Source organism: Dromaius novaehollandiae, chromosome 3 (assembly GCF_036370855.1).
Source record: "Dromaius novaehollandiae isolate bDroNov1 chromosome 3, bDroNov1.hap1, whole genome shotgun sequence".
Classification (NCBI taxonomy): Eukaryota; Metazoa; Chordata; class Aves; order Casuariiformes; family Dromaiidae; genus Dromaius; species Dromaius novaehollandiae.
Genome location: NC_088100.1, coordinates 65,484,540 through 65,509,861, shown reverse-complemented (window position 1 = coordinate 65,509,861; position 25,322 = coordinate 65,484,540). Strand labels below are relative to the sequence as shown.

Sequence of the window (25,322 nt, the reverse complement as noted above, 5' to 3'; positions counted from 1 at the left end):
TTCCTAAGCATTTTGATCTGATCTGGATGATAATTTGGACGTGACATCAGGCTTCACAGAACTGCTTAGTAAATGCAGAATCAGGATGCAAATCTAAAATGGGGTGGGAGGGGAGCACAAAGAGCAGTTCCATTGTTTAGTGAGACCTAACATGACTGACAGACAACCTGTACCTTGAAGGTGACAGGGAACATCATATTCAATTTCATCATGTCTTGATGGGCTAAGGAACAGCGTTCCATCCACCAGCGGAAACTGTTCAAACACTGGCAGTGCCCTGTGGCATAGCGCACAGTTTACAACGTTCCTGTGGCTGGCACTAAGAGCAGCAAGAATAAACTTCCGAAGGTCCTCGCCTTGACCCACTTGGGCATCATCTTCCATCCGCACATGGAAAGTATTCAATTTATGCCTGGGTATATGAGTAAGAAGCTCAGATAGATCAAGCCTTCTCAAAAACTGCACGGGGGCATCAAAGTGTCCTGAACGATGTGCTTGCAAACCAGCTGCCCCATAATCAAAATGTGCATTCCTGAACATGCCCCCACCAGCCATGTTCTTCTTATGAGGTTCCAGGTGGATAGCATTCTTCAAAAATTCTCCTAAGTATCGTGAAGAACGAGGGCCACTGAAATGAGTGGGGGCAAGAATAGAGTAGCCCGTTGGTGGGGACTGGCCAGGAGAGACACATGGAGAACGAATGGCATAACCCCCACTAATGACACCCTTCTCTTGGGAGTTCTGTCTGTCCATCGAATGCCTTCGCTGGATGTCGTGACTTAAGCCTTTCTGTGGCTTATTGGCTGGCCTGCCCTTTTTGGCCTCTTCTGCTGACTCTGCCATAGACCTTCCCGTGCTCTTCTCCAACACTGATTTTTTCTTCTTGTCATCCTGCATTCGTTTCACTTGGTACCAGTCAGTGTCTTTCTTTAAATGACCCTGCCCACATCGACAGGAACAAAAGCGAAAAGCGAGATCGTATCCCTTCTTTGTCCACATGTTTTGGCGACACTGCTTTTCATTCCAACTCCTTGCTCTGCCAATGCAATTAAACTGGACAAGGATGCTGCTTTCCCACTCATAAAAGCACTGAAGGTGCATCCAGGTGCTGTAAGGACAATGCTCATTGTTGCATATAACTTTCTGGTAGTCATCCTTCTCAAGGTCGACTGGCCTTCCAAAGCTACAGATCAGTGGAGTAGCACAAGGGGCTTCTGTGGAACATAAAAGAGATACATTAATAACTTAAAACTATTTGTGGCTTGCTGATTGCAATGCTTGTTTAAAGGCTGTGTTAAATACAAATGCAAGCACTTACTCATGATCTGTATTATCAAAATGCCCACAAGCACCAGCTCTGGGTCAGAATAAAAAACAGTCTTTGCTAAAAAAGTTAAGTACATGAAAGGAAATACAGAAATGATGGAAGAAAGAAACAAAATGATCATGCAGTCAGTTTGATAGTCAAAACACCTCAGCAGCATTAACCATCCTCAAGGGGTTGTAGATACCATTGCAAAGGCAGGCGTTAAGAAGTAACAGGGAAGCTTTGTGGATATTTCTAAGGGTTGCTTTGAAGCCTGAGGGGCAACATGGGGAGAACACACAGAGATGCTTGTTTGAAAAACAAGTAGGCAATACAGGCTGGCTTTGTGAACATAAGGAGAGGCAGGAATTGATCTTTTCTTTGCAACTGAGCAAGAGACAACAGATAGGGAGAGGAACAGGAAGTGGAGGACTTTGAAAAGCAAGACAAATAGCTTATGTTTTTCACACAGAAAGGAGGACCTTCATTACACTGCTCAGGCAAATAAGCACTATATCACCATTACTGACAAACTTGATAGCTAAACTTCACAAACCAAGCAGTTCTGCAACGCAGATAGGTTAAAAAAACAAATGCCACATAGTCTTTTATCAGCAAAGCAGCAGCCTTTGCTATATCCTTGAGCAAAGAAGAAACAGATCATTTCAATTCCCTCCCTGTAACAATATCATCTTCTACACAACAATGTCCTGCATGCAATGACATTTTCCCCTCCCTTACCTAAATACCACAGACAACATACTACTCCAATTTCTGGCTGCACGACTGCAGCCAGAAGGGAACAGAAAGGACAGAAAATTTTCATTTGGAGTTTCTACTGGTTCTGAACACTGTCTAATTATGAAGTTTAAGACACTTAGTCAAACATTACAAATATGTCTTCCGATTTCTTCCTCTGTGTTTCTGACTTCCTACTTCCTCCATTTCCCAGAAGAAAAAAATGTTCCAATAGGGGCTGGCAGCCTGCCTTTTTTTCTCCGTGTTATTGCATTCAAATAATAGCACACTTCTTTGAGGTTTTTCCTGGTCAAGTGCTGCCTTATACAGTGTGTGAAAGAGAGCAAATGGCTCTCTGGAATTCCAGAGTCTCTCAACCACAGAGCTCCAGGATTTGCAACAGAGATACACTGAGCCTAATGAAGACAAACTGTCCTCCATTCCATTTTTTTTCTTAGGACTTCAAATTTCTATCTGATAAACAGGGAAAAAAAGCTTGGTTGCATTGCTGTTAGTCCAGTTACTATCACTGTTAACATGAATAATACAACTTAATTTGCACTGGGATGATAGGTTTTAAGCTGTTACATTCATTTTACAGGCTTTCAGTAACTCTGATATGCTACCCATAATCACCTGTCATACAGCAGCAATATACAAAAAACATGTTTTTAAGAACACCAGATCTTTGATAAGCTAGTGTTTTTGCCCCTTTCCTTCAACTTCCTGCTAAAAAGCTATAAACAAACAAAAAAATCACCGAGTTAACCTTCAGAAAAGTCAAGACCATGGCAGGTGTGAAGACTTTTTTATCCAGAATACAGGGGCAGAAAGAGTACAAGAAAGTTTTCCCAAGTCATGCACTGGAATTTGCTACATCTTTCATCTGATTTGTCTGCCTCTGTTCCGAATGCCAGAAATGGCACAGTTGCAAGAAGAATTTCCTGCAATACCTTCCTTCTAGGACTGGGCTATAAACTGCAATAAACATACATTCCCAGAGAACATTCTCTTAAAGCAAAAAAAGCTTATCTAATAAATCAAAATATGGGCTTGTTTATAAAACCAGACATAAAACAGAAAAGAAGACAAGTCACTAAATTGGAGAAGGAAGTATTAGATGAGAGAAGTATTCCCTCAGGACTCCTTGAAATTTCCTTCAATGTATGTTAGATCTGTATTCTTACTAGCTGTCTTAGACCTCTGAAGAGCCCACTAATAAGGTGCACTTTCTGAGATGTCTTTGAGAAGCATGAATTTCATTGGCTGCCAATGACTAGCTTTCTTCCACATTGCTACAATGTATTATTGAGTATAATATCACTGACTAAGAGCAAAAGTGAATGATAACTTACCTGTTCTGACCCAAAATCTGTCAGTTTCCCAATGCCCACAGTTCTCCCATCCATTCTCCCCAGACCATCACTTTGATTCAAGCTGCACTATGTCACACCAAGTGACTTAATGCAGATTTTCTTGTCAGTCATTCTTTTATCATATTTAGGGTCTGAAAGTATAGCTTGCAATTATACCATCTTATGCAATTTATCTCAGAGGAGCCAATTAAATTGAAACCATGAAAAACAAATCATCACAAGTCAGATGTGGAGCAAGATATAAAAAGTACTACTATGAAGAGTCCTCATTTGTGCATTTCCTGTATTTATCTATTTTGATACATACCCCTTTACACAACTGCCATGAGGCAGAAAGAAAGAACATAGCAGAAGTCCAATTATGCTCATCCCATGTCCTGGAGTGTAAGTGTTCTAACAGTTGTATGTATAATTATAACTGACAGCCCAGAAAGTTAATATACAGACAGGTCTAGAGATCTCCCACTTTAGAATAAGGATTTTACACTTGTTCATCCATACTGGTAGAGTTAACTGACTAAACAAGGAAAAACATTTCCTTGACTAGCTTTTGAATATAGTGCTGTTTCTTGGGTGCAAAAACTAGACAACCTGTAAACCCCTGAGAAGCGTACTGCCTCTTCTTTGAGCAAAAAAATGAGATTAATAAAATGAGTGGTTGAAATACAGAAGAAAAGCAGCCCATGTTTTCCACCAAATGCTTCCATAATTATTTGCTTATAATCATGTTCTGCATGCCTAGAGACTATTTTAAAGGTGACTTTAACAGATTTTTTTTCCCCTTTTCACTGTTTCATCAACAGAAGGACTGTGAAATGTGATCTTCCCTCACTTTTACTCAACAACTTACTTATGCAAAGATTAACCTAAAGAACTTCCAAAAAAGCATAACAATGAGCAACAAAAAGCTTCAAGTTTTGGACAGTGATGTCTTTTTTGACATTTAAGTTAATTAGATGGTAACAAAATTTTTCAGACGTTTCCTCATCTGATCTTCTGTCAACTCTGCATAAATTGGCTGGTCACGATGATTACGCAATCACCACAGCAAAAGCACAAATGAAACAGCTAGAAGAAAATAATGCAGCAAACAAGCACATTGCTGCACATAAAGGCCTCACTGAATTGTTACATAGTGGCACTGAGGTTATTCTAAAAAACAACATTACTAACAGAAGAAGCTGTTCCTTACTAACCTCTCCCAGGGAACTCGCCTGCAATTTCACTACTGTCAGTGCAGTAGCACAGGAAATACTCCAAATCTAATCGGTCTCTCTACCACGCAGCCTAGCTGTGCTCTCACAGTAGGATTAGGTGTCGTGCCAGTCAAGGCACCTGCATGTTTTTCTTGTTGTTTCACTGATACAAATTTGCTATTATGAAGTTTGCTGTTTTTGAGAAAGCCTTGATAAAAATGCGGCAATATTTCCACAACAAAATCTGAAGAGCCAATTGCAGCTAATGAAAATTAGCTATTCACTAATTGAGCCCTACCACTTCTGTAGTAACACAGTATTTAAGCAAGTAGAAAATTCCACTACCTGAAAAGCATGTAGAAATGATCAAACCAGCATTCAGTTCCATCTAATATTTCAAGTTTCACCAGGTCTACCTGTGCAAAACAGACTGTTCAGTACTAAACATCCCTTGCAAACTTCTTTCCGTTCATGTCTCCTGCCAAACATAATCATGCCACACATTCTTACATAAAGAACAAAGGAGAACCACAAGAGAAAGCCATGTTTTAGTGAATTTTTTCCCATTCACAGCAACTGACATGTCTTAGGAGCAAAAGAGCCAGCATTCAGGTCACTTAGTACTGCAGCCACGCCAGCAAATGTGAAGGGCTCTTCCCATCAATTCACATCCTTGAAAGTGCTCTCAGTTATTTAACCATCATTTTGTATTCAAGACAAAGGACTTATTACAGAATTACAAAACTTTAAAAAACTTGTTATTAAGCCCTTTTATTGCCCAATAGTTAGAAATGCTTTTTCAGATTTTTCATCAAGAAGTCAGAGATGAAATCGTAATATTAGTGTGTTATGACAACAGCACAATGACTACTGTCAAGACAGATTGACGATGAGGGGGAGTAAACAGACTTTCACATGACCCAAATTGCCTATTCACATCTGTAGTCAGAAGCTGGTTAGCTAATGCCTCAACAGATCTCTGGTTTCCAAAGTTATGAAATTAAATTTCATAAAAAATGAAAAATTATCAGGTACTGGAAAAGCATCTGTTCTTCTAGTAGGCCATTCTGAAAGACTGGCTAAATGACCACAAAAGTAGATTTTTTAGATTTTTTTAGATTTTTTTATTTTACCCTTCAGTTTCAAGATGTTCTTCACACCCTAAGAGTATATAAAACAAGACCATATGTAGTTTCATGTAGCAGAATGGCTTCCAAGCATAGACACCCTTGTACTGCTGTAGTGGACAGGCTGCCAATTTTAAACTACAAATACACACTGATTCTTTCAGCAAGTTATGTTTCCACATAAAAAGTAAATGTTTTGTCTTACCCACTGTAGTAATTTTGCCCAGTATTTTTAAAAATAGGTGTAAATGGTAGTACATAAATGTCCACTAAAACAGAAACAACATGTAATATTCAGAACAAGCATACATTTGAGCAAAGATAGCTCATTGTTTAAATAAGATATGTTCCTTCAGAAACATGAATGTGGCCGAAGACTGCAAGAAAGCTGGTTTGGGTGATTGTTTTTTTCTCAGCTTTTCTGTCTAGGTTTAAACATCAATGAAAGTCAGGAACAGAAACACAACTGAGATCAAACTCCTTCAACATAAAGCACATTAACCTGTTCCTACAGGCAAAAAATGAAATAAAGAGGGTAAATGAAGCCTGCCCTTCCCATTTTATGGCACAAATGAAAGCAGCAGAGCAACAGCTGTTTGAGGAACTTCTCTCTGATGAAGTAAATGGGGGAGAATGTTGTTTACTTCTCTTTACACATTCATCAGAAAACCAAAGATGCAAGCAGCAAGCCAAACTTCATGAATTTAAGTCTCCAGTTTCATGACTGCTTTCATTTGTTCTGAACCATAAATGCTCACACCTAAAGAACACTCACTCTTCCCTCCACATTCCCACATTATCCATTGTGTAAGTACCAGAGTTTCTGCCCTCGGTACACAGAAACAGAGAATATTTTCCTGTATTTGTCAGTATAGTTTTCAGCTCACCACACAGACTTATGATCACTAGTAAAGCTCAAGGGAGGTATTAGGAACGTGAAGCTGGGGGCAGAGGAAAGCAGCGTGCCTGCTGTTGGAAGAGGCAGCCCTACTGTCATCTTAAAACAACTATGAGATAACTGTAAGTTGTTATGCATCCGGACAAAGATATGTTCTAAAAACGTTAAGGTCCTCGCACCGTATCAGCTGCAAGACACTCACTCATGCCCTGCTTTTGCTCTACCATCACTCTAGTATCATCTGTAGTATCTATGCCAAGGACACTTTACCTAGGCCAAAAAGGGTACCTGTGGGACACTGACTTTGCAATTTAACTATTTTCCCATCCGCTTACCATGATTTTCCCATGAACAATACTGTCTTCACAACCCTACACAGCCAGAAATTGTTCATTCTGCAAGCTTGAACCAGAGCTGACTCACTCTGTGAAAGGCTACTCCCTACCAACCATTTGTATGAATCTGCAGAATTTCCTCTACCATCATCAGAGCTTTATTTTAACTGAAGTCATACAATATTACCACACTAATACTGCAGCACAACTGTAAGGAAAAACAAACAAACAAACAACAACAACAAACAGATTGACCAGAAAATTTGCAATAATTGCCCATTGTGTTTGCTTTGGTAAATCTTGGAATACAATCTAGCATTCAAAAGATTAACAAGAAGTGACAAAATGGTATTGCCATACAGAGTATAGGCTTAACTAGTAAAACAGTACAAGTTATACATCAGTACAGAAACGATCAGTCACCTTCTCAAGAGCCTGAATGTAGCAGGAAGAACACAATGGGAAAAAAAGTTTCACACACAGATCCCAAAGTCAGGCTTGGACCTGTGCAACAAAAGTCCAGTGCAACAAAAATAACAACAAAAAACCAGCAAACGGACAGTAGGAGAAGGTCTTTCAAAACAGTTTGGCTCATTGCTTATAGTGATATCACTCACTGATAATGATTGATGTCTCCCCAAACTGCTCAAGCAATCTTTACAGACTGATCAAGATGAGTTTCCAGTTATTCTCTAAGAGAGAGGGGAAGACATAGGACAGCAGCATTTGATAAGCTGCCGAACATACAGGCTTTCTTCTGTGTCACAAGACTCCCTAGTATGTTCTTGGAAAGAAAAGCCAATGCTAGCCGTCCATCTACACTGAGCAAGAGAGCAACACAGCTCAGGCTGAAGTGACACCCAGTGCCAAGCCAGCTGAATCATTTTTGGAGGCCCTGACTCTAGACAACCCTCTCACTACAGTGGGAGTTTGGCTCACAGCTTATTATACACAAGCTTCTAAGCTGATTCCTTCCCCCAGGGACCAAGTAGTAGTGGTCAATACTTACAATCAGAAAGGACTTTAAGAGAAAGAAAGCTGTAAGCAGCTTGGCTCTCTACCTGGAATGTGCTCACTTGATGTGCAGATGTCATAAGTTCTGTTAGACGAGTAGTTACATGAAGTGATCACCCACCCCAAGAAAAGATTTCAGGTAATCTGGAGCTACTAAACCCTGCTTCACCTATAAATTCAGATGACAGGACTCCTGGAGGGCTGGTCAGGTGCCAGAACCATCTCCACACACTTCACTTATGCTGGCTTCATGCTTGGCCTCCAAGTGATTTTCTTTTCAAAAGACTGAGAAAGGTATAACAATTAGCAGCAGTGGGAAGATGCAATGGAAATCATGAAGGCTTAAGTTGTACCTGTCATGTCAACACCTTCGAACTTACAGCACAGTCAGAGCTAATGTCTGTTTATGAAATCAGCAACTAGCACATGATACAAAGTGAGCGTTATCTACGGCTCTCACTCAACCACCCACTCCCAGCACAAGCATCTCCTCACCAAAATAAGTCAGAAAGGCAAGAGTGAGACTGTACAAAGTGAGGTGGGCCGCTTACTTAAACACAGCAGTTTTGCACTTTGCTTACACAGCCAGCTGTGCTCCAAGCTGGACCAACTCTGCCTACACAATTGAAACCAATTATGAGAATTCAGTCTTGAAGAAGTCATTACAATTTGTATGGTTACCAGTCCTAGCCAACATCCTTTCATTTAATATCCGTCATCAAAACACAAGAGAACAACTCAATCACCAGCTTTGGCTTTTGTTTACGATGTACAGACCCACCCTCCATAGGAGAAATTTTGCCCCAGCTTGTGCTGTACACCTTCAGTCCAACTGCAAATATGACCAGTTCACCATATCAAAGAGAACAGGACAGAGGCTCTACCTTCATCGGCATCAGGACGACTAATGCCGACCTCCTCGTGATACACCCACATGACTTTGGGAGTTAGCTTAATTAGTTCAGATGAAGAGCAGTTCTCTGTGTCACAAACAATCCTGCCCGGGACAGGAAGACTCTTCAAACTCATCGATGTAGGGTGGATTTTCATAGTGATCTCTACCATGGTGAATGTAAAGACCAGTGACAGTCTCAAGACTGGTGGGCTTTAACGTGTTTTGAACCTTGCCTGTTTGCTTTGTCCTCATGTGAATCATCCTCAGCATAAAGCATTTCCACCATTAAATTCTCTCACTGTAGCCTTCCAATAGCTTTTAATACCTTGAAATGTTACGATAAACTAACCCTGATGTCTTAAGGAACAGACATCCTAATAACTAAAGCAGACTATAATGCACCTGGCCTAGCAACTTTTCAGCTCATGCTGGGAATAAAGGGATAAATGTGGCAAGGTAAGGGAAGCAGATGCCCTAACACCAAGTACAGATGTAAACACAGGGGGAATGGATTTGCCCAGAATCTGTCCAGATTTTTGCACCAGAATTTGTCTGAAAGCACAAAAAAGCTTACTGAGGGAAGAGGAAAAAAAGGGAAAGATTGAATCAAGTGGTATCTGCACCTTTTTTAGTTTCAAGTCTAAGGAAGCTTGTATCATCAGTTAACATTTTCCAAGCTTCAATATAACAGCATTTTTATTTTCCATGTTAAAGGCTAAACAAGCTGGTAGAAGCTCAATGGGAATCAGGAGATGTAGCCACCTTAACTGCAGTATTTAGCATCTCTGCAAGACAGCAGCTCCTGAGTTTGGAGCTGTCGGGTCTGACAGACATCTCTCTCAAGACACTGTGTTGGCTTCCAGCCCTGCCTGTGTGCTGCCTTTGGCATCTGTGCAGTACGGAGAGACCTCAACTGTACGCTGCTCCCAAAATGGATATCCGCAGCACAGAAGCGGAGATGGGGAATGCCAGGCACACTTAGTAGCTGGCTCTGATTGAAGCTACGTCCTCTCCCAGCAGGCATTTAAGGTAGGAACAACAGTAATATCCCTCTCAAAAGCTCTGGAAGGAGGACCGAAGGACACTACCATTGCAGGAGAAAAAGAGAGAGAAAGAGAGAAAGGTTAAAGTGAACTATCTCAAAATAACTAACACTGAAATCAACCGGGAAATGCCAGTGTTCTGCTCAAAATTCTGCAAGCTTTCGAAACAAAATTATCTACTCTGGTGACTAGATTACTATTTCAAGAGGCCTGCTTGAAATTATTTGAATTTCTATGAAAACTGTTTAAAGAAAGCCCATGCCTTACTAATGCTGTTGCAATTCAGATATCTTGAAGATTAGCTGGATTACTTTTCTCTGAGTCAGATACAAAGTTTACCATTATCTTTTGTTCTCAGTTCTACTGGAGGAAGAGAATCAAACAAGCAAGGGTGTCTGCCCATCATCATGGCATCTTAATATCAAAGGATGTGTCCACAGTTAAGGCAGTAAGCGAGACTGAAGAAAACTTGTGTGTCCAAGGACTAGCAACTAGTAGTTTCTAGTAGTTTTGTCACTACTTGTTAGATCACTGGAAGGAAAATATGGGATGAGCAGAGGCAAAGAAAAGCAATCAATTTCAAAACAGTACTTCTTCATTCAAAACCTAACAAATACAGGGCCTAACCCTTACTCATGTAAATGCTACAGTTAAAACATATGATTTATCACATGGGCATAGAATGCAGTCGGGCCACTGATAACCATTTTGATAGCAAATAACTGTTAAAAAAATGAAATGGGTGTGTACTTGCTTGCATGAAAGGATAAAATTTATTTTATTCAGCAATATCATAGATATGATTCCATTTGCAAAGATTTGCAGAACATGAATTGTATTGGCCACAAAAGCATTTAATTGCATAGTTTTAAAAATTCTAAAAATGTAATATGAAAGTCTTTTCAAAACTGATTTGCATGGATAGAGACAGTAGAAGTTGCACTCAATTGATTTTTGCAGTTAGAAGCAGTCAATGGAATTATGAAGCAAAATGGTTTTCCTTTAGAAACTTAATAGGAATTAGATTTTGATACTCACTGTAACAGAGTAGAAACTTAAATTCTCAGGAGGTCTTATTGAAATCAGTGGGACTCCTCAAGCTAGGTAATAAAAAGGTTCCAATACCCAACATCACTAGAGTGTCAAACTGGAATTTGATGTTATATGCAGCAGGGAATGTTTGACAGCAAATATTAATCCACGCTTAGACATTACAGCAGTTCATGCTCTATAAATAAATCTTTTAAATTAAATGTTCTACTGACAAATTCTCCAGTCTGCTTTAACTACCCCACCTCCAGGATATAAACTTTTTTTTGTAAGTCTTAACTGTTGGCCAGTCACAGCTTTCAATACATTACTCACTGTTGTGCTGACTGATTTCATTCTTCATACATCTTCATACATACAATATTATTTGAAAGTAAACTAAAATCTTACAAACTTGTGAAACCCAGGTGAAGAGTATGCAAAAGCTGAGCTGGCAATTTTAAAACCAGGCAACCGTGTGCAAGAGCTTTAGTTTTATTTACCTGGAAAGATGTCCTAAAGGAAGATTAACATATTAAGGTAGAGTTTTTCAGGCTTCTTTGAGAAGTTTTTTTACTTTAAATATTCAACTCACTCTTGTACAGAGGTGTGTGCGAAAGCTAGCCAACCCATAGCTCCTGACTAGTTCAGGTGAATCCCAAAGTGGGGATATATTGCGTATCCATCGAACTGTAGAGTAATAGGAAGGATCACCGGAAAGCCCATGAACTACACTTCTTCAGCCCATGAACTACATTCTCCAGAGTTCTCAAAAGAGCACCACTCTGAGCACAGGCCTCATGGCTCTTGGCCCCACAGAGATTTCAGTGTACAAGAAGATTAGCTGCTCTGCTACAGAGTATTTCAAGTTGTTTTTTTATTCCTTTGAAAATTACCTGATTTGGACACTTAAAGCTTAAACATCAGTCATTTAATCAAAGTTAAAGAAAGGGATGTTTGATCAAGGAAGCGTGCCACAGATGTTGTGTATTCTAATACTCTCACATGTAGCATGAAGTAAATCTGCTGCAAATCGCTCAGAAGTATCTTGTTTACAAGGAAGGCACGTTATATTTTCAGTTGTGTCTTTCTGGGGTATGATCCTGACAGGATCTCTCTAATGAGCTGAGTTACAGGGAGTTACTGTTAGTAAGGGTGGCTGAACAAACCCACAAGCACGGCAGGGAGGTGCAGCAGTGACTCGGGCAGCACAGTCCTGTCAATGTGGGCACTGCTCACACAACACTTCAGTTGGCAAGGCAAAAACTCCACCTCTGGGAAACCACGTTCCAGTGAGACCTAAAATAACAACCTCAAGCAGCTCTCCCATATGCTTTTTTTTTTTCCTGAAAGATTCTCACATGCAGGATCCCATATAAATCTCTCTCTTGGGAACTCTGTTAATGCAAGGCTGAAGTCAGTGAGGTAAGTGCACAATCCCACATAACTGCTAACGTAATTTTACATGATGATAGTTCAGATTTTCCTGCTTGCTTAATAAAACTAACCTAGAAAACTATTTAGAAAAATAAAAGGGTGCTAGGAATATAACTCAACCACTCTGAAGCTAGGAAATCTAAGAAATGAGGCTACTTGTGACTTAAAAGTTCAGTTCCCTTGTGCACAATGATAGTGCTAAACTTCTTTCCCTTCCCTACCTAAGACCTGTGCCTCATTCAGTACAAAAAATGGATGACACATTCCTGCTTTGCTTGATGGAAGCTAGATGCATTTCAGCATAGCCCAATAGCACTGATGGATACAGACTCTCCAGGCAATGAGGTAGGGAGGTACAGGAAAAGAAGCAAGGGGGAAGGGAGGAAAGGAATGCGCAGTTACAGAAGCTAGATGCTGCCTTGTGGGTATTATCGCAATACCTGCCAAAAAGTTACAGTGCAAGATGGAGAAAAGTCATCCCATTTAGTGATTAGTTACACTCTCCATCCTCTAGATTCCCATAATCTGGAGCCAGATTTTGAAGTCTGGAGAGTACTACAGCTGACTTCAATTGCAGTTTGAGCTCAAATATACACAAATTAAAACACCACCAAAAAGCCTAAACAGAAGCCCTCTTGGGGTGGTGGAAATCAGTCTAAATTCCTCAAACATTGTACCAAAAACTGGCTGACGCTTTGAGGGAAAGTGGTGCAGGTATTAAAGCTAAATTTGTCAAAATGTAAAATGGGACAATATCTTTTCACTATAAAGTGGTGCTATAACAGCAGTTCTCTGTAATAAGGCACCACTAGTCAGAACGGCACAGAAAAGCCCAGAGGAAATTAAAAATTCTGTATTCATTATGGTATTTGGATAGTGGGCAGAAATAATACCTGGACCACACACAGAACTATTGGGACTAAAAAACAAAACCGATCTGAATCACTATCCCTTCCCTGAATGAAGCAGGGTCCTGATGCATGATGCAACTACAAAATCAGACTGTCCTACTGACATCGTGATGCCAAGCCAGGGTTTGCACAGACAACCTTAATTTTGGAATTATTCAATCTGCTGCTTTAATCTTTGCATACTTCTGTCCTGTTAGACATTAAAGAAAAGCAGGTTATGTTATTACGATCATCTACTGTTGTTCCAGGGTAAAGACAGACTAGGAGAGGGATAATATACGAAATATGCAAATAAGCCTAGAGCAGCATACAATGACGTTGCAGGAGAGAAAAGCTAGCCCAGGGACGAGGGACCCACAGGGCCAGCGAGCCTGAGCAGCGCACTGCACAGCATGCAGCTGCTTGGTCCAAAAGCAGTATCCCAAAGAGCTTCACTGCACCCAGCACACTTAATCCACAACCCAGATAATCTCCCATGAATAATCGAGAGTTGACTGTGTACAGCAGCACTCTATTAACCTCACAACTCATTGCAAGAGCCCACATCCTCGATAAACTGCTTAGTGATCAATTAACTGAAAGTGCATGGTCTCTTACAAACATCTTGAGTCTAGTAATGGGATACTTGCCTCCAAGGCCCAAGCTATACCATAGCTTCACTTCAGATTCATAAATTTTGAAAACATGAGGGATCTATTATCATCATCTAATCATTCCCCTGCAGATGAGAACCTGATTCTCAGCTCTGTAGTTTTGGTTCAGGAGATGAAATGCTATCAAAAGCTTTGGATATATCAGTAAAAATACAATTTACAAGACTTCCAACTCAGGATTATCTGATGGGCAGTAGCTCATGTAAAATAAGGTTAGCAACCACATCTACTCCTCCAGCCTTTATGATTATCAGAAATGGAAGATATGAGTAGATACAATTATCCTGTTAAGTCAAAGATATGAGGTATATTGACCAGGCACTTAAATTCAATGTGCTGAAGCCAATGTTGCACCTCTGTTGTGTGAAAAAAAATAAAAGAATTTCTGTCTCCACTGGTGTGAGAGACAAGAATGTTTCTGACCACTTAAGTCACATGGAAGTGGGAAGGGAGAGCAGCTCAAGCTAGCTCTCAAAAAGGCAGCTTCGGCTTCTTAGGAATCTGGCTAGTATAGAGGAAGAATATGCAAAATACATGGGGCAAACGGTCTCACAGTTATGGACTGAAAACCTGTCCAGGTAGCCAGCTGTACCGTTATCAGCGTTCACTGCAGAATTTGCACCATCTTCAACAGAATTTGCACAGAATTTGCACAAGCATTGTTATCTCCGTGCAAAAAACAACTACATAAAAAAGTGCCTTCACTTTCATTTATGTTTGACAGAAAAAATTTGGGAACAATATTTCTCTTCACCTCAAAAACTAAACAAAACCCCAAACTGTAATGTATGAGGGAGTACCTGTAAAGCAAATGTCACATTACATCACAGGACTGCAGTCATGGTAAGAAAAGCTCTATAAATTCTCTAACTCCTACTAATATTTCCCTTTTTTGCTCCTTATTTACGCACTTAAAACAAAAAGCCAAAAACAAAGGAAATTTTAAGCATTCTCCATAATTCTCTGGAGTAACCAATATTCTTATAGAAAAACAGTTTGGCAAAGGCCTTGTGAGCCGAAGTGATTCATAATTAATCGCTAATATTTCTAAGGAAAAGGTTCCATTAAATAACATATGGGAATCAGACATCTTGAAAACTGAAGTAAAATTCTTGGGACCACCACTGAGTAACAGCAGCCATACAAAACTATTGCCATAAAGTATAAATCCAGTTGAATCAACTCTCCCACTTTTTCCAAAGCAAAGTGAAAAGTTGAAGTCCAGCTAGGGAGCAGAAAAAAGTCAAGACTAGCTCACAGCTCTTGGTAAATTTAACTGCAGACCCAAGATTTATTTTCTTTTTTGCATAACAAAATTTTAATAAAATCCTAAACTACCTTTAGCTTTACCCTGAAATATCCTTTTGGAGCAAGTAAAAACTAGTTATCAGCAACCATGAATGGCAAAGCAAGTTTTTGCAGGAAAACACCTTACCAAAATTCCTCTCAACCAAAAACCAACCAACCAACAGTAGCATAAAATCATCGATGAAAGATCACTACCTTCTTAGATTTAAATACGACTACTCTTAACATGACAAAATCTAAATGTAGGGCTCCATTTCGTTTTTAATTGTGACTGCACATGGTGAGGATTAAGCTCCGAATTTTTACTTTCCACACAAAGCACCATTCCACGTCACCAGTTCGGCACCAAATGCCCCCTCCTACCCACTGACCCTTGTGAGGGGTCTACCGCAAAGGCAGCTGGCACAACATAACCATGAAAGCTTTAGAGCTGGTGCAACCCACTGCCCTCGAAGGCAGCTCTCCTGACGCCGCACCGCAGGCGGGAGCATCTCTTAATTGCAGCCGAAGTTTGGGACAAGCTCTGATAGCATCGGAGAGCGTTATAGCTCCTGCTCACCCCAAGGATATAAGGCACCTCCAGATGTCCCTTGCCTCTCCTTATGGTATACTACCATAGTAGCAGGCAGGTGTATCTGCGTTCCCAAGGTAAGAAATAAAAACACATGTATATATGTACGTATGCGTGGGACGGGGCCGCCAGCGCTCCGTTCAGCACCGCGGCCTTGTAAGCGCGGCGGCCCCACAGAGACCCCTCAAACTCAGCGCGGGGGCCGGGGCAGAGACACCGCTGGGAGTATCGCGGGGGGGGCCGAAGCTCCGCGGCCGCGGCGCGGCTGGGCCGCCCCCTCCGCGGCCCCGGCACCCCGCGGGCTCGCCGCCGCCTCCCCGCGGCGGGGGCAGGGCGAGGGGCGCAGCCTCCGCCCCGCGGCCTTGCCGCCCGCCCCGGGCCCGCGGCCGTTGGGCACGGCGCGCGCGCACACCCCATCGCAGCGGGCGCTTCCCCTCCCGCCCTCTCGCTTTCCGCCTCGCCGCGAGGAGCGCCGCCCCCGCGCCGCCGGGCTCCGCGGGCCCCCGCGCCGCCCACACGCCCCCCAACCGCCGCCTGCGCCACCGCGGGCCGCGGGAGGCCGCGCCGCCGCCCTCCAGCCGCCGCTCACCGCTCTTGACGTCGCCGGGCGCCGCGCCGCCCGCGGCCGCCGCGCCTCCTGTGCCGCCGCCCGCGCCGCTGCCGCCGCCCGCCGCCGCCGCCCCGGCCCCGCCGCCGCCCGCCGCGGCGCCGCCGCCCGCCGCCGCGGCGCCGCCGCCGCCCGCCGCCGCCCCGTTCTCCTGCTCGTCGCCGCTGCTGTTGGCGCGCTTGTTCTTCTTGCCCTTGCCGCCCTTCTGGTTCGGCATCGCGGGGCCCGGCCGCCGAGGCGGGCGGGCGGGCGGCGGCGGCGGCGACTGCGGAAGGCGCCGCCGCTACCTCCGGCTCATGGCGGGGCCGCGGCGGCCGCGCTGCGCTGCGCCGCGCCCGCGGTGGGCGGCGGGGCCCGGGGCGGGGGGGGACGGGGGACGGGACGGGGAGGGCGAGAGGCGTGTCCCGCTCGGCCGGCCGCCGCCGCCCCGCTTCCTGCCGGAGCGGGCGCTGGCGCTGGCGGCAGCGGGAAGCGGAGCGCGCTGGGGGGGCCGGGGCTGAGCTAGGCGAGGGAGCAGGAGGGGCTTATAGGCGCGCGGAGGCCCCCGCGCCCCGCCGGTGCGGGCGGGAGGCGCCGGGGGCGCCGCCGCCCCGCGCCCCGGGCTGAGAGGTGCGCGGCCGGCGGCCGTGAGGGGGCGGGGGGCTGCGGGGCCGCTGCCCTCGCCGCGGAGTGGGGGTCTGAGCAGCACCTTTCCCGAGAAGAGCAGAAAAACGTCCCCTAAAGGGATAACGGTGGTAATTTAAAAAATAAAAATAATAAAAAATAGTAGTGCAGTCTGTTACGGGGTGGAGGGGTTCCGGATCCCCAAAGGAGTACTACGTTACAGTGATTTCGGAAATCATTTAGGAACGGTGATGGGGAGAGATAGCAGGGCTGAACCTTCAGCATGCACGTTGGATGAAGGCTGTCAAACTGCTGCGCCTGTCTCCCGTGGAGCTAGTGGTGTAGGCCCCCCGAGGGAGAGGGAGAGCCTGTGTGGAGGGGCAGCAACTCCCAGCTCCTGCAGGAGCCCGGGTGCAGTGAGAGGCACTGCAGAAAATCGGTAACAAACACTCCTGCGATTCCCACACCAAGAGAGGCAAGACACTGCCAGTCAGCTGCAAAACAGCAGCGCTTGCGACATGCCGTTGCCTCTCTGATTGAGGAGCAGTGGCTCCCCGCTCCCAAATACTGCCTGCTGGCGTGCTCGTGTTGGTACCTACCAATTTATCTAGCTTGAGAATGAAAAATACAACCTGGCATGAGAACAGCGTGCCAACTCCTGAGCTGAGTGGTTATTCTGAGCCTGGCAAGCTTTTCCTTGTACACAAATTCCCTTTTTTTCCTTCTGACCCAGATCATGCAGATTAGGTTTCCATCATTTCTTTAAGGAAGAAGCACAGAGACACACACAAGAATGTGTCCTCATAGAGCAGCTTACAGTTAGTGGTCTGTGACTGATCCACTCTGCGAGGAAAAGAGCTTACATGAACTGCCTGGGTAATAGAGGTTAAGTTGAAGTGGATAGGTCAGGAAATCACAGTAAGGGAGATCTGTTTGATGGCAGGTTGATACATTGTTCAAGTTGTGACTGCCAATATGGATTGGCCAAACTATTCGCCTGAAACAGTTCCCAATTCTTTTCTTGTGGGAAATTGGACACGCATCCTGGATCATCTTGTACCTGTAGCTTGTGCCTAGTTTTCCAAGAAGATTAGCCACTATAATTTCAAATACTCTTTGAAGCAGCTATTACATAAAAAGTTTTTAGTCACACGGCCTAGTGTATTTGCCTGCAGACATCAACATTTTAGAGACTTTAAAGAGTTCTGCAGTGTTTTGTGTTCATGGGAACCTTATGAAATAATTTGCTTTACAGTATCTTGTATTCCCATAGCTAAATGTCATGCCTACCTTAGCTCACAGTTTTGAAGCTTCTGAATTGCCTTTCTGTCTGGAAACTGGAGGAACAGAGAAAATGTGGCCAATTACTGAGACTGCAAGTTTGGGCAAATTCTGATCCCAGTCATCTGAATTGGAGAATTTCCATTTATTTTAATAAAAGCGGATTTCCCCCTTATTTCTTAGGTTTCCAAAACAAAAGAATGGGTCCATGCTCACTGTCTGGTAAATGTCCTTGCCTGCAATAACAACTGATCAGACCGCCAAGGAAGTCCTTCCAATGTTCCTATAAAACAATAAAAACCTTACAGAAGCAAAATAAGGGCCCGATTCTTTTACCCAGAGTAGCTGAGGAATTTTAGAGTAAAATGTTCCAGTTTGATCCAGGAAAGCTAGCTACTTATTGTGCACCAACAAAGGAGCCGGAGGAGTAACTGCTTAAATGCTTTGTCTGGATCCAAGAGTGGAACAGCTGAAACGTCAGTTTCACAATATGTAAACTTCCTGGTTTGCAAGGTCAAATCTTGGCAAAGTCCCGTCAGCCTTTATGTTTTTTGCATTTTGTGCAGTTTTCTAGGTGAGACCTTCCTGGGGTGAAATCATAGAAATGCACCCTTGGTCTGCACAGGGTTCAAGTAATTCCTGGCAGTGTCAGTAGTCATAGAGATCTGCCTTATTGTTCAACGGAAAAAAAAAAAAATTCTTCCACAATTGTGCCAAGTACCTGTTGGTTCACATAGAGAAAGTGTCTGGCTCTCAGGTTTTTTTGTTCAGATCTACTTAGTGAAGTAGTGACAAGTTGTGTATTGGTATAGAGCACCATTATTACATGCATATCCAAATGAAAGGCTTTTTGTTAAAATTTCTCAGGAAAGATTTGTAGCAAAGCGGCAAAACTTAATGAACAAAAGTACTACCATGATTAACAAAGAGCAGAAGGGTTGTGAGTAGTGGCAGAAAGACTAAAGGAGGCTCCTGGGTAATCACAGCAAGATGAAATTTCCTGTCTGAAGCGATATGTTGTCTCTAAATTGACTTGGTATAAACAAACTAGGCGTTGTTAAGGATAAGTCTGTGGTCAGTGACAAGCAAAATTATGCCATGGATGCATAGCATGGATAATGGCCTTTGAGTAAGTATACTTGTCTAGAAACTTCAGAGATTTCTGTGGCTGTGAGCCAGTTGTGAGCCAGGATTATGACCTATAACATGTTTTCAGTAGACCTGTGAGTAGAAGCAGGAGTGTTGGACAGGAGAAGGTCCAAGATATAGACTAGTTTTAAGTGTGAAAATCAGCTCCACTTTCTCAGTTCTATTCTTTATACCGCCTAATTTCCCCTGCCTAGTGACTAATATATACATAGTCAAACTGTTTAATGTCATGGGTTCAGCATCGCAGAGGAAAACAGCTAGCACAGAGACAGCCTGGCAGACTCGCACAAACGGACCTTTACTGTAATTTCTCGGGGAGCACAGGGCTTGCCTTCGTGCTGAATCCAAAGTTCATTTTGTCAGATGGTCTGCTACAGTCTTTTCTAAAGGCACGGTTGATGATTGATAACATTTTAACTGTATGAAGGAACTACCCGAATATTAGTATGAGCAACTACACTAACAAATTAATAATGTAAGGTGGTGTCAAAAGCAACAGGTTTGTGACACACCATTGCCACAGTCCCCTGCTGCATGCACTTTCCTACTTATACCAGTGGGTGTTGGTGGTGACATAAGGATCCCTTCACCATCAGGGTGGATGGTACCCCCTGCTCCCACCACCAAAGGCCTTTTCATTCTCCATTCCCTGGACCAGACTGGCTCTGCTAACATCTGGGGGTCCTCATCACGCATCCTCACATGGGGCTTGTCCTGGAAATTTGTCTTTCTGACAAGCGTGACTTGTCTATACCAACTGGTATTGCCAATTCTCCACAATCAAACCAAATCCATTATAGCCTTTTTATCATAGCTCAAAAATAAGCAACCCTTTTTCTTAAAGATTATAGATACTGCACAGTCAGTAGCTGTGACCATTTCACTCTCAAATGAGTTATTTTAAAAGCCGAATAAGGAGTTACATTATTTGCACAGATTCTGAAAAACTAAACTGGATGTCTTTTCACACCTGGATCTTTTCTATTTATCATACTTTCTCAAAAGTTTCTTTATCAGAATAGTTACGATTTCCTCATTTAATAAGCAGAGAAGGAAGATGTTAGCAAAATAAGCCACCACACACAACCTTGTATTCTTATTTGTTCTTATTTTTTGATACGTTATGTCTTTCCCTGTACAAACTATTGCTAGCAACAGTCCCAGAAAGCTGACCTTAGCTTACTTGATTTGCAGATGATCGCAAATTGTTCAGTCTCATGGAATTTTGATTTAGAACATAAAAATAGCAGTACTGGGTTAGACTGAAGATCCATCTAGCCCAGTACCCTGCCTCTGACAGTGGCCAAAAAACAGATCAATGGGAACATTTATAAACACAGATTTTATTCCTTAAAGGAGTAAAGAGCTGTGAGAGGGGGAGGAAAAACACCTTAACACAAGTTGCAATAATCAAAATAGTATCACATTTGTACATTTCAAAAGAGGTGTCCATAGAAAGGAACAACAGACTTCAAGAAAATGTACTACTACTGTTTTCTACAGAGAAGAAAAATTCCCGTAAGCAGTATATTTTGGTTTTAAGGGTATTGGCCAGCATTTCATCCTTGGTGTAATCTCATGTGAAGTTAAAAAATGAGCTGGGAGCATCAATAACAAATGACTGTGCTCAATCAGTATGATGGTACAGGAGCAAACAAGGCTGCCCCAATGGATACAGACTAGGCATTTGAAATCAGGGTCGTATTCTGAAAACAGACTCAGTTGACAAGAAATGGTAGTAGATAAAATAGTGCCATTTTACTTAAATCACTGTCATAGGAAGAAAGCCATATTCCACACCATGGCTGTCACCAAGAGTGAGAAAGTACTAATGGAAGAGGTTGTGAATCATACTGGAATCTTCCTGACTGGATTATTTAGCACAAGTATACTGTATTATAAATATCTTATTTAGGTACCTTTGTGGAAGTGTAGGATGATAAAGAAAGAATTAGATAAAGATTAAAATAGTGAGAAGTCCAGCTCACCCCTCTGTAATCCTCCTGAACCACTTTAAAATGTCATTTCCAGTCCAGTTTCAAAATGATCAAATAAAATTATCCATAACCAAGAAAAAATAAATAAAACATCATTTGTGGGCGACAAAACAGACTAACTTGACCTGTTTGTTTTACTACTAGTTATTACTCTCACCTATCCAGATAATGGGATGCTGCTCACCATACTGTTTATGGTGACTAAAAAGTCACCTCTGGGCTCCAGTTTGTTATCTTTCAAGACTGTTCTCCCAGAATATAAACGAATCCCTCTTCCTCTCTCTCTCCAGTCGCCATTTGTGATTTCCATTGATGCCACGGTATTATTTCCACCTCCCATCCCCAGCTACTGAGGTGCCTGGGTGATGGCCCGGGAACATCTGCAGTGCAGCTCCCCAGTCCTCAATGACTTTCAAACTCAACCAGCAACTGCTGAGGCAAAAGACAAAGTGACATCATTGATTCATTAGCCCACTCTCTTTTAGTAGTTTTGATTATACCAGTCACCTATAATTTTTTCAAGTAGTGTTATGGGAGTCCTTCCAATGTTAAAGACAATAAAAGCTGGGTTTTCCAAGGCATCTTTCTCTGTCCTTAATGTGGAAGAACAGCTGGCTGTTCTAGTTATAGTTGGTCAGTGAAGTTGGCCAGGGACAAGCCGTTTAATCACAGAATGTGAGCTCCTCAGAAATGATTTGTGGCAACCAGCTGAATTCATCCTGTTGACAAGCCCCAACAATTTTTTAAATCCTGGGAGCTTCAGTTCCAGAGCTATGTATCTGAACCTTTTGCAACTGCTGAGGGAAAATCAGTGGCAGGGTTTGTTAGCTCTGCTGCTAGTTTTCAGAAGTGGGTAGGTGATGAAGTTAAAAGCAATCATATCAATTTCATATGACTATTGCTGAGATGGCGGGCAGTGCACATGTTTTCCAAGGAAGCATCATGTGGCTGGGCAAAATATCCATTTTGAGGGAAATTGCTAAACACAAAATTATCCACAATCTGGAAATTTTTCTAGTTCTCCAGGAGTATTTACTGCAAAGAAGCTGTTAGCATTTTTTGGCCATTTCTTTAAAAAAATACAATATGTAATCCATAAATTGTTACTAATTCTTTGAATAATAGATACTGTTTTTTGCAGCGGCCCCAAGCAATACACAGGCAGGTTTTCTCAGAGTTTGTCGCAAGGTGGTAGGTATATCAACACTTGTTGAAGGAGAAGGATTGAAGAGCTCTTCATATTGCATTTGTGGTGTTTACTTTTTAAAACTGGATTGAATTTTAAAACATTCGGTGGAGAAGCATACCCCATCCCTGGAATCTGTCTCTTGCTGTGAGGGGGGTGACATGCGAGAGATTGCTCTCCTGTCATGATTGTGTATAAACTTCTGGCTTTGGGGATTTATAATGAGATCCCAAGAGAGAGGTTGTACTATTACTAATTGCTACTACTTATTGCAACAGGAAGGTTGTTTTAGACATTGTGGTAGGAAACAGCAAAGCAGCAAAGCACTGCAGAGCTTTACACAAAAATCAGAAAAGTGGTGTTCTGTAAGTGCTCAAGTGAGCTTGAGAGCTAACAATCGCAAGTGAAGGACCCAACTCCAGCAAAGCATGACCATAAAGTTCAGCTTGTGCTCAAATCAGTTCCTGCTGCCTCAGGCCTTATTTCCTGGTATCGTTACCAGGGCAGGCTGCAGCCACCACATACTGGGACAAATAGGGCAGCCGCAGCTACGTCTCAGGCACAGGGTTTCTCCAGCTTCCTGAATACAGCTAAAACACAGATATATGTATCTGTCCCTCCTCAGCCTCAAGGTAAAACTCTGCATGGTTAATAACTGGTGGTTAGTATATATTACAAATATGAAGGCATCACAGCTATATATAATGATTGAATATACCTGCCACTTTAAGTAGCCCGGCAGCCTTAAATTCAGCATTTGCTAACCTCCCACCAACCTCTCTCTTACAAGCAGATGGGCCATATATACAAGTTATGTTTCAGTTGCTTTTAGCTAACAAAAGCAACAATCAAAATCACCATTGCATCCACAAAGAATAATGAGGATTAAAGTCTAGTCCAGTGTGCCGGGAGGCTCATTTGCATTGCCTGATCTGGCTATTCCCCACTTTTTGGCTTTTTGAAAGACTCCCCCCCCCCATGCTTCTTTTTGTCCTTCAAACAAGAGAGCTGAAAAGCTTTCCTTGATGAGGGAGAAAAGATCATGTTCATCACACCTCTAGTATACATAATACTTTCACATCAAATATTTCTACGGCCATTATCATTTAATTTATGCCTCTCCAGAAAAATACGCCAGTCGTCTCGGCGGTCGCCCCGTTTATCGTCCACGGCTGCGAGACCACCGGCCAGGTGCAAGGACAATGGCTGTCTCTTAATTTCCCCGCACCAGCTGTTACCCTCAGCATGCGCCCAGCCTGGGTCCTGCTGACGGGAACCCTGCTATGGCTGCTGCTGTGAATTTAATTTTATTTGAAGAGCTAATCCAGACTGCTCATTCTGAAAGCATGCATAAGTATCGAGGGGTAAGTACATTTTATAGAAAGGCATATTCCTTGCTTTAAATCTGTCATAGAATAACTTGTAATCTATATGAGCTTTTTTGCCTTTTTTTCGCCTGGACTCACGGGAGATGCACATTAGTATGATTACGTAATGCAAGGAGAACGGTGGTGAATTATGTTAACCTGCTATTGATGCCTATTGAATTTGGTGTTCCACCATATGGTTCAAATTGTGACTCAAATCACAAGTGATAGTCATCCCAAGTCCAGTATCTGAAAAAACAGGTCCATGCCAAAAAAGAGTCTGCAGTACATCTCAGCCCTACAAAGACCCCTGAACTAGCAGGAAACCCATTTCCTTGAATCTGCTTATGAACACAGGGACCGACCTGCACTAAGCAGCTTATGGGACCTAGGACAATACTTATTTTAGCTAAAAGCTTTTCTGCCACATGTACCTCTGAACAGGGATAGGAGAGGAGAGGCTGCTGTTGTTAGGAAGTTCATAATGAATTGGTGGCATGATGGCACTGGAAAGAAAGGAAAATTTCTGCAGTAACTGTAATGAGGGCTTTGAAGCCCAGATTGAGGATCCAAGCCTTAGTCATTGGGTTTCATGAGCATCAAATCCACATTTTTCGCTTTAAAAATCAAATAGTATTATCTGTTTTTTCAGAAAATTTTTCATTCTGGTTTCATGTTCTGCTGTTCACCAGAATATTATCTGTGAGAATTTAAAAAACTGCTTTGAACAAGACAGTTTGTAACAAAGGCGGGGGGGGGGAACATTTTGCAGCTGTATGAAAACAGCGCAAAAAATGAGAAGTTAAACTGGGAAAATCTTTTCTTAGGAATAGACTTAGCCTTGATTATGTCATTCACAGGATTCTTCCAATTAATTGTTTTTAATTTTATTTTCCAACAAATTGGTCTACTTCCAAACCTCTTGCATTAATATTAAATAAAGACAAAACTTACTGTCTTATATTTATGGCAGTTACATTTTAGTTATATCAATGAAGATTTACCTACCCTTCTTTCTTCTCCCAAATCTGTCTATTATATTATCAGTCATAATTCCCTACTGAAGAATGTACTTCTGCTTCTAAGATTTCTTCTTGCTTCCCTCCAGCTGAGGAAGGAATTTGCCAGTACTTTGACCTTTCTCTCTCTACTAATCTAACCTGAGTCAGTAGATGTCAAAGGTAGCTTAGTTATTTTGTATTTTTTCCAGTTTTATCTGCTGATCATCTGTCAGTCTTTGTGTGGACTCAGGTGTCTGAAGAATAGTACATTCTCTTCTTCTACAGGCTAACAAA

At 42.5% G+C, this 25,322-nt stretch overlaps 1 protein-coding gene across 2 annotated transcripts in view; it reads right to left on the bottom strand.

The window, feature by feature from the left end:
* HECA (hdc homolog, cell cycle regulator) overlaps nucleotides 1–16,940 on the bottom strand; it is a 28,054-nt gene extending 11,114 nt beyond the window's left edge. Inside the window, exons 1-2 of one of the 2 annotated variants that reach the window (XM_064509061.1) lie at nucleotides 16,427–16,940; nucleotides 174–1,214 (exon numbers count right to left, since the gene is read on the bottom strand). In XM_064509061.1, coding sequence (XP_064365131.1) covers nucleotides 174–1,214; nucleotides 16,427–16,661 — 1,276 coding nt within the window. In that variant the 5' untranslated portion in view covers nucleotides 16,662–16,940. The remainder of the gene's footprint in view (nucleotides 1–173; nucleotides 1,215–16,426) is intronic. The other variant, XM_064509062.1, reaches the window with a different exon arrangement.
* Nucleotides 16,941–25,322: the final 8,382 nt, after the last annotated feature.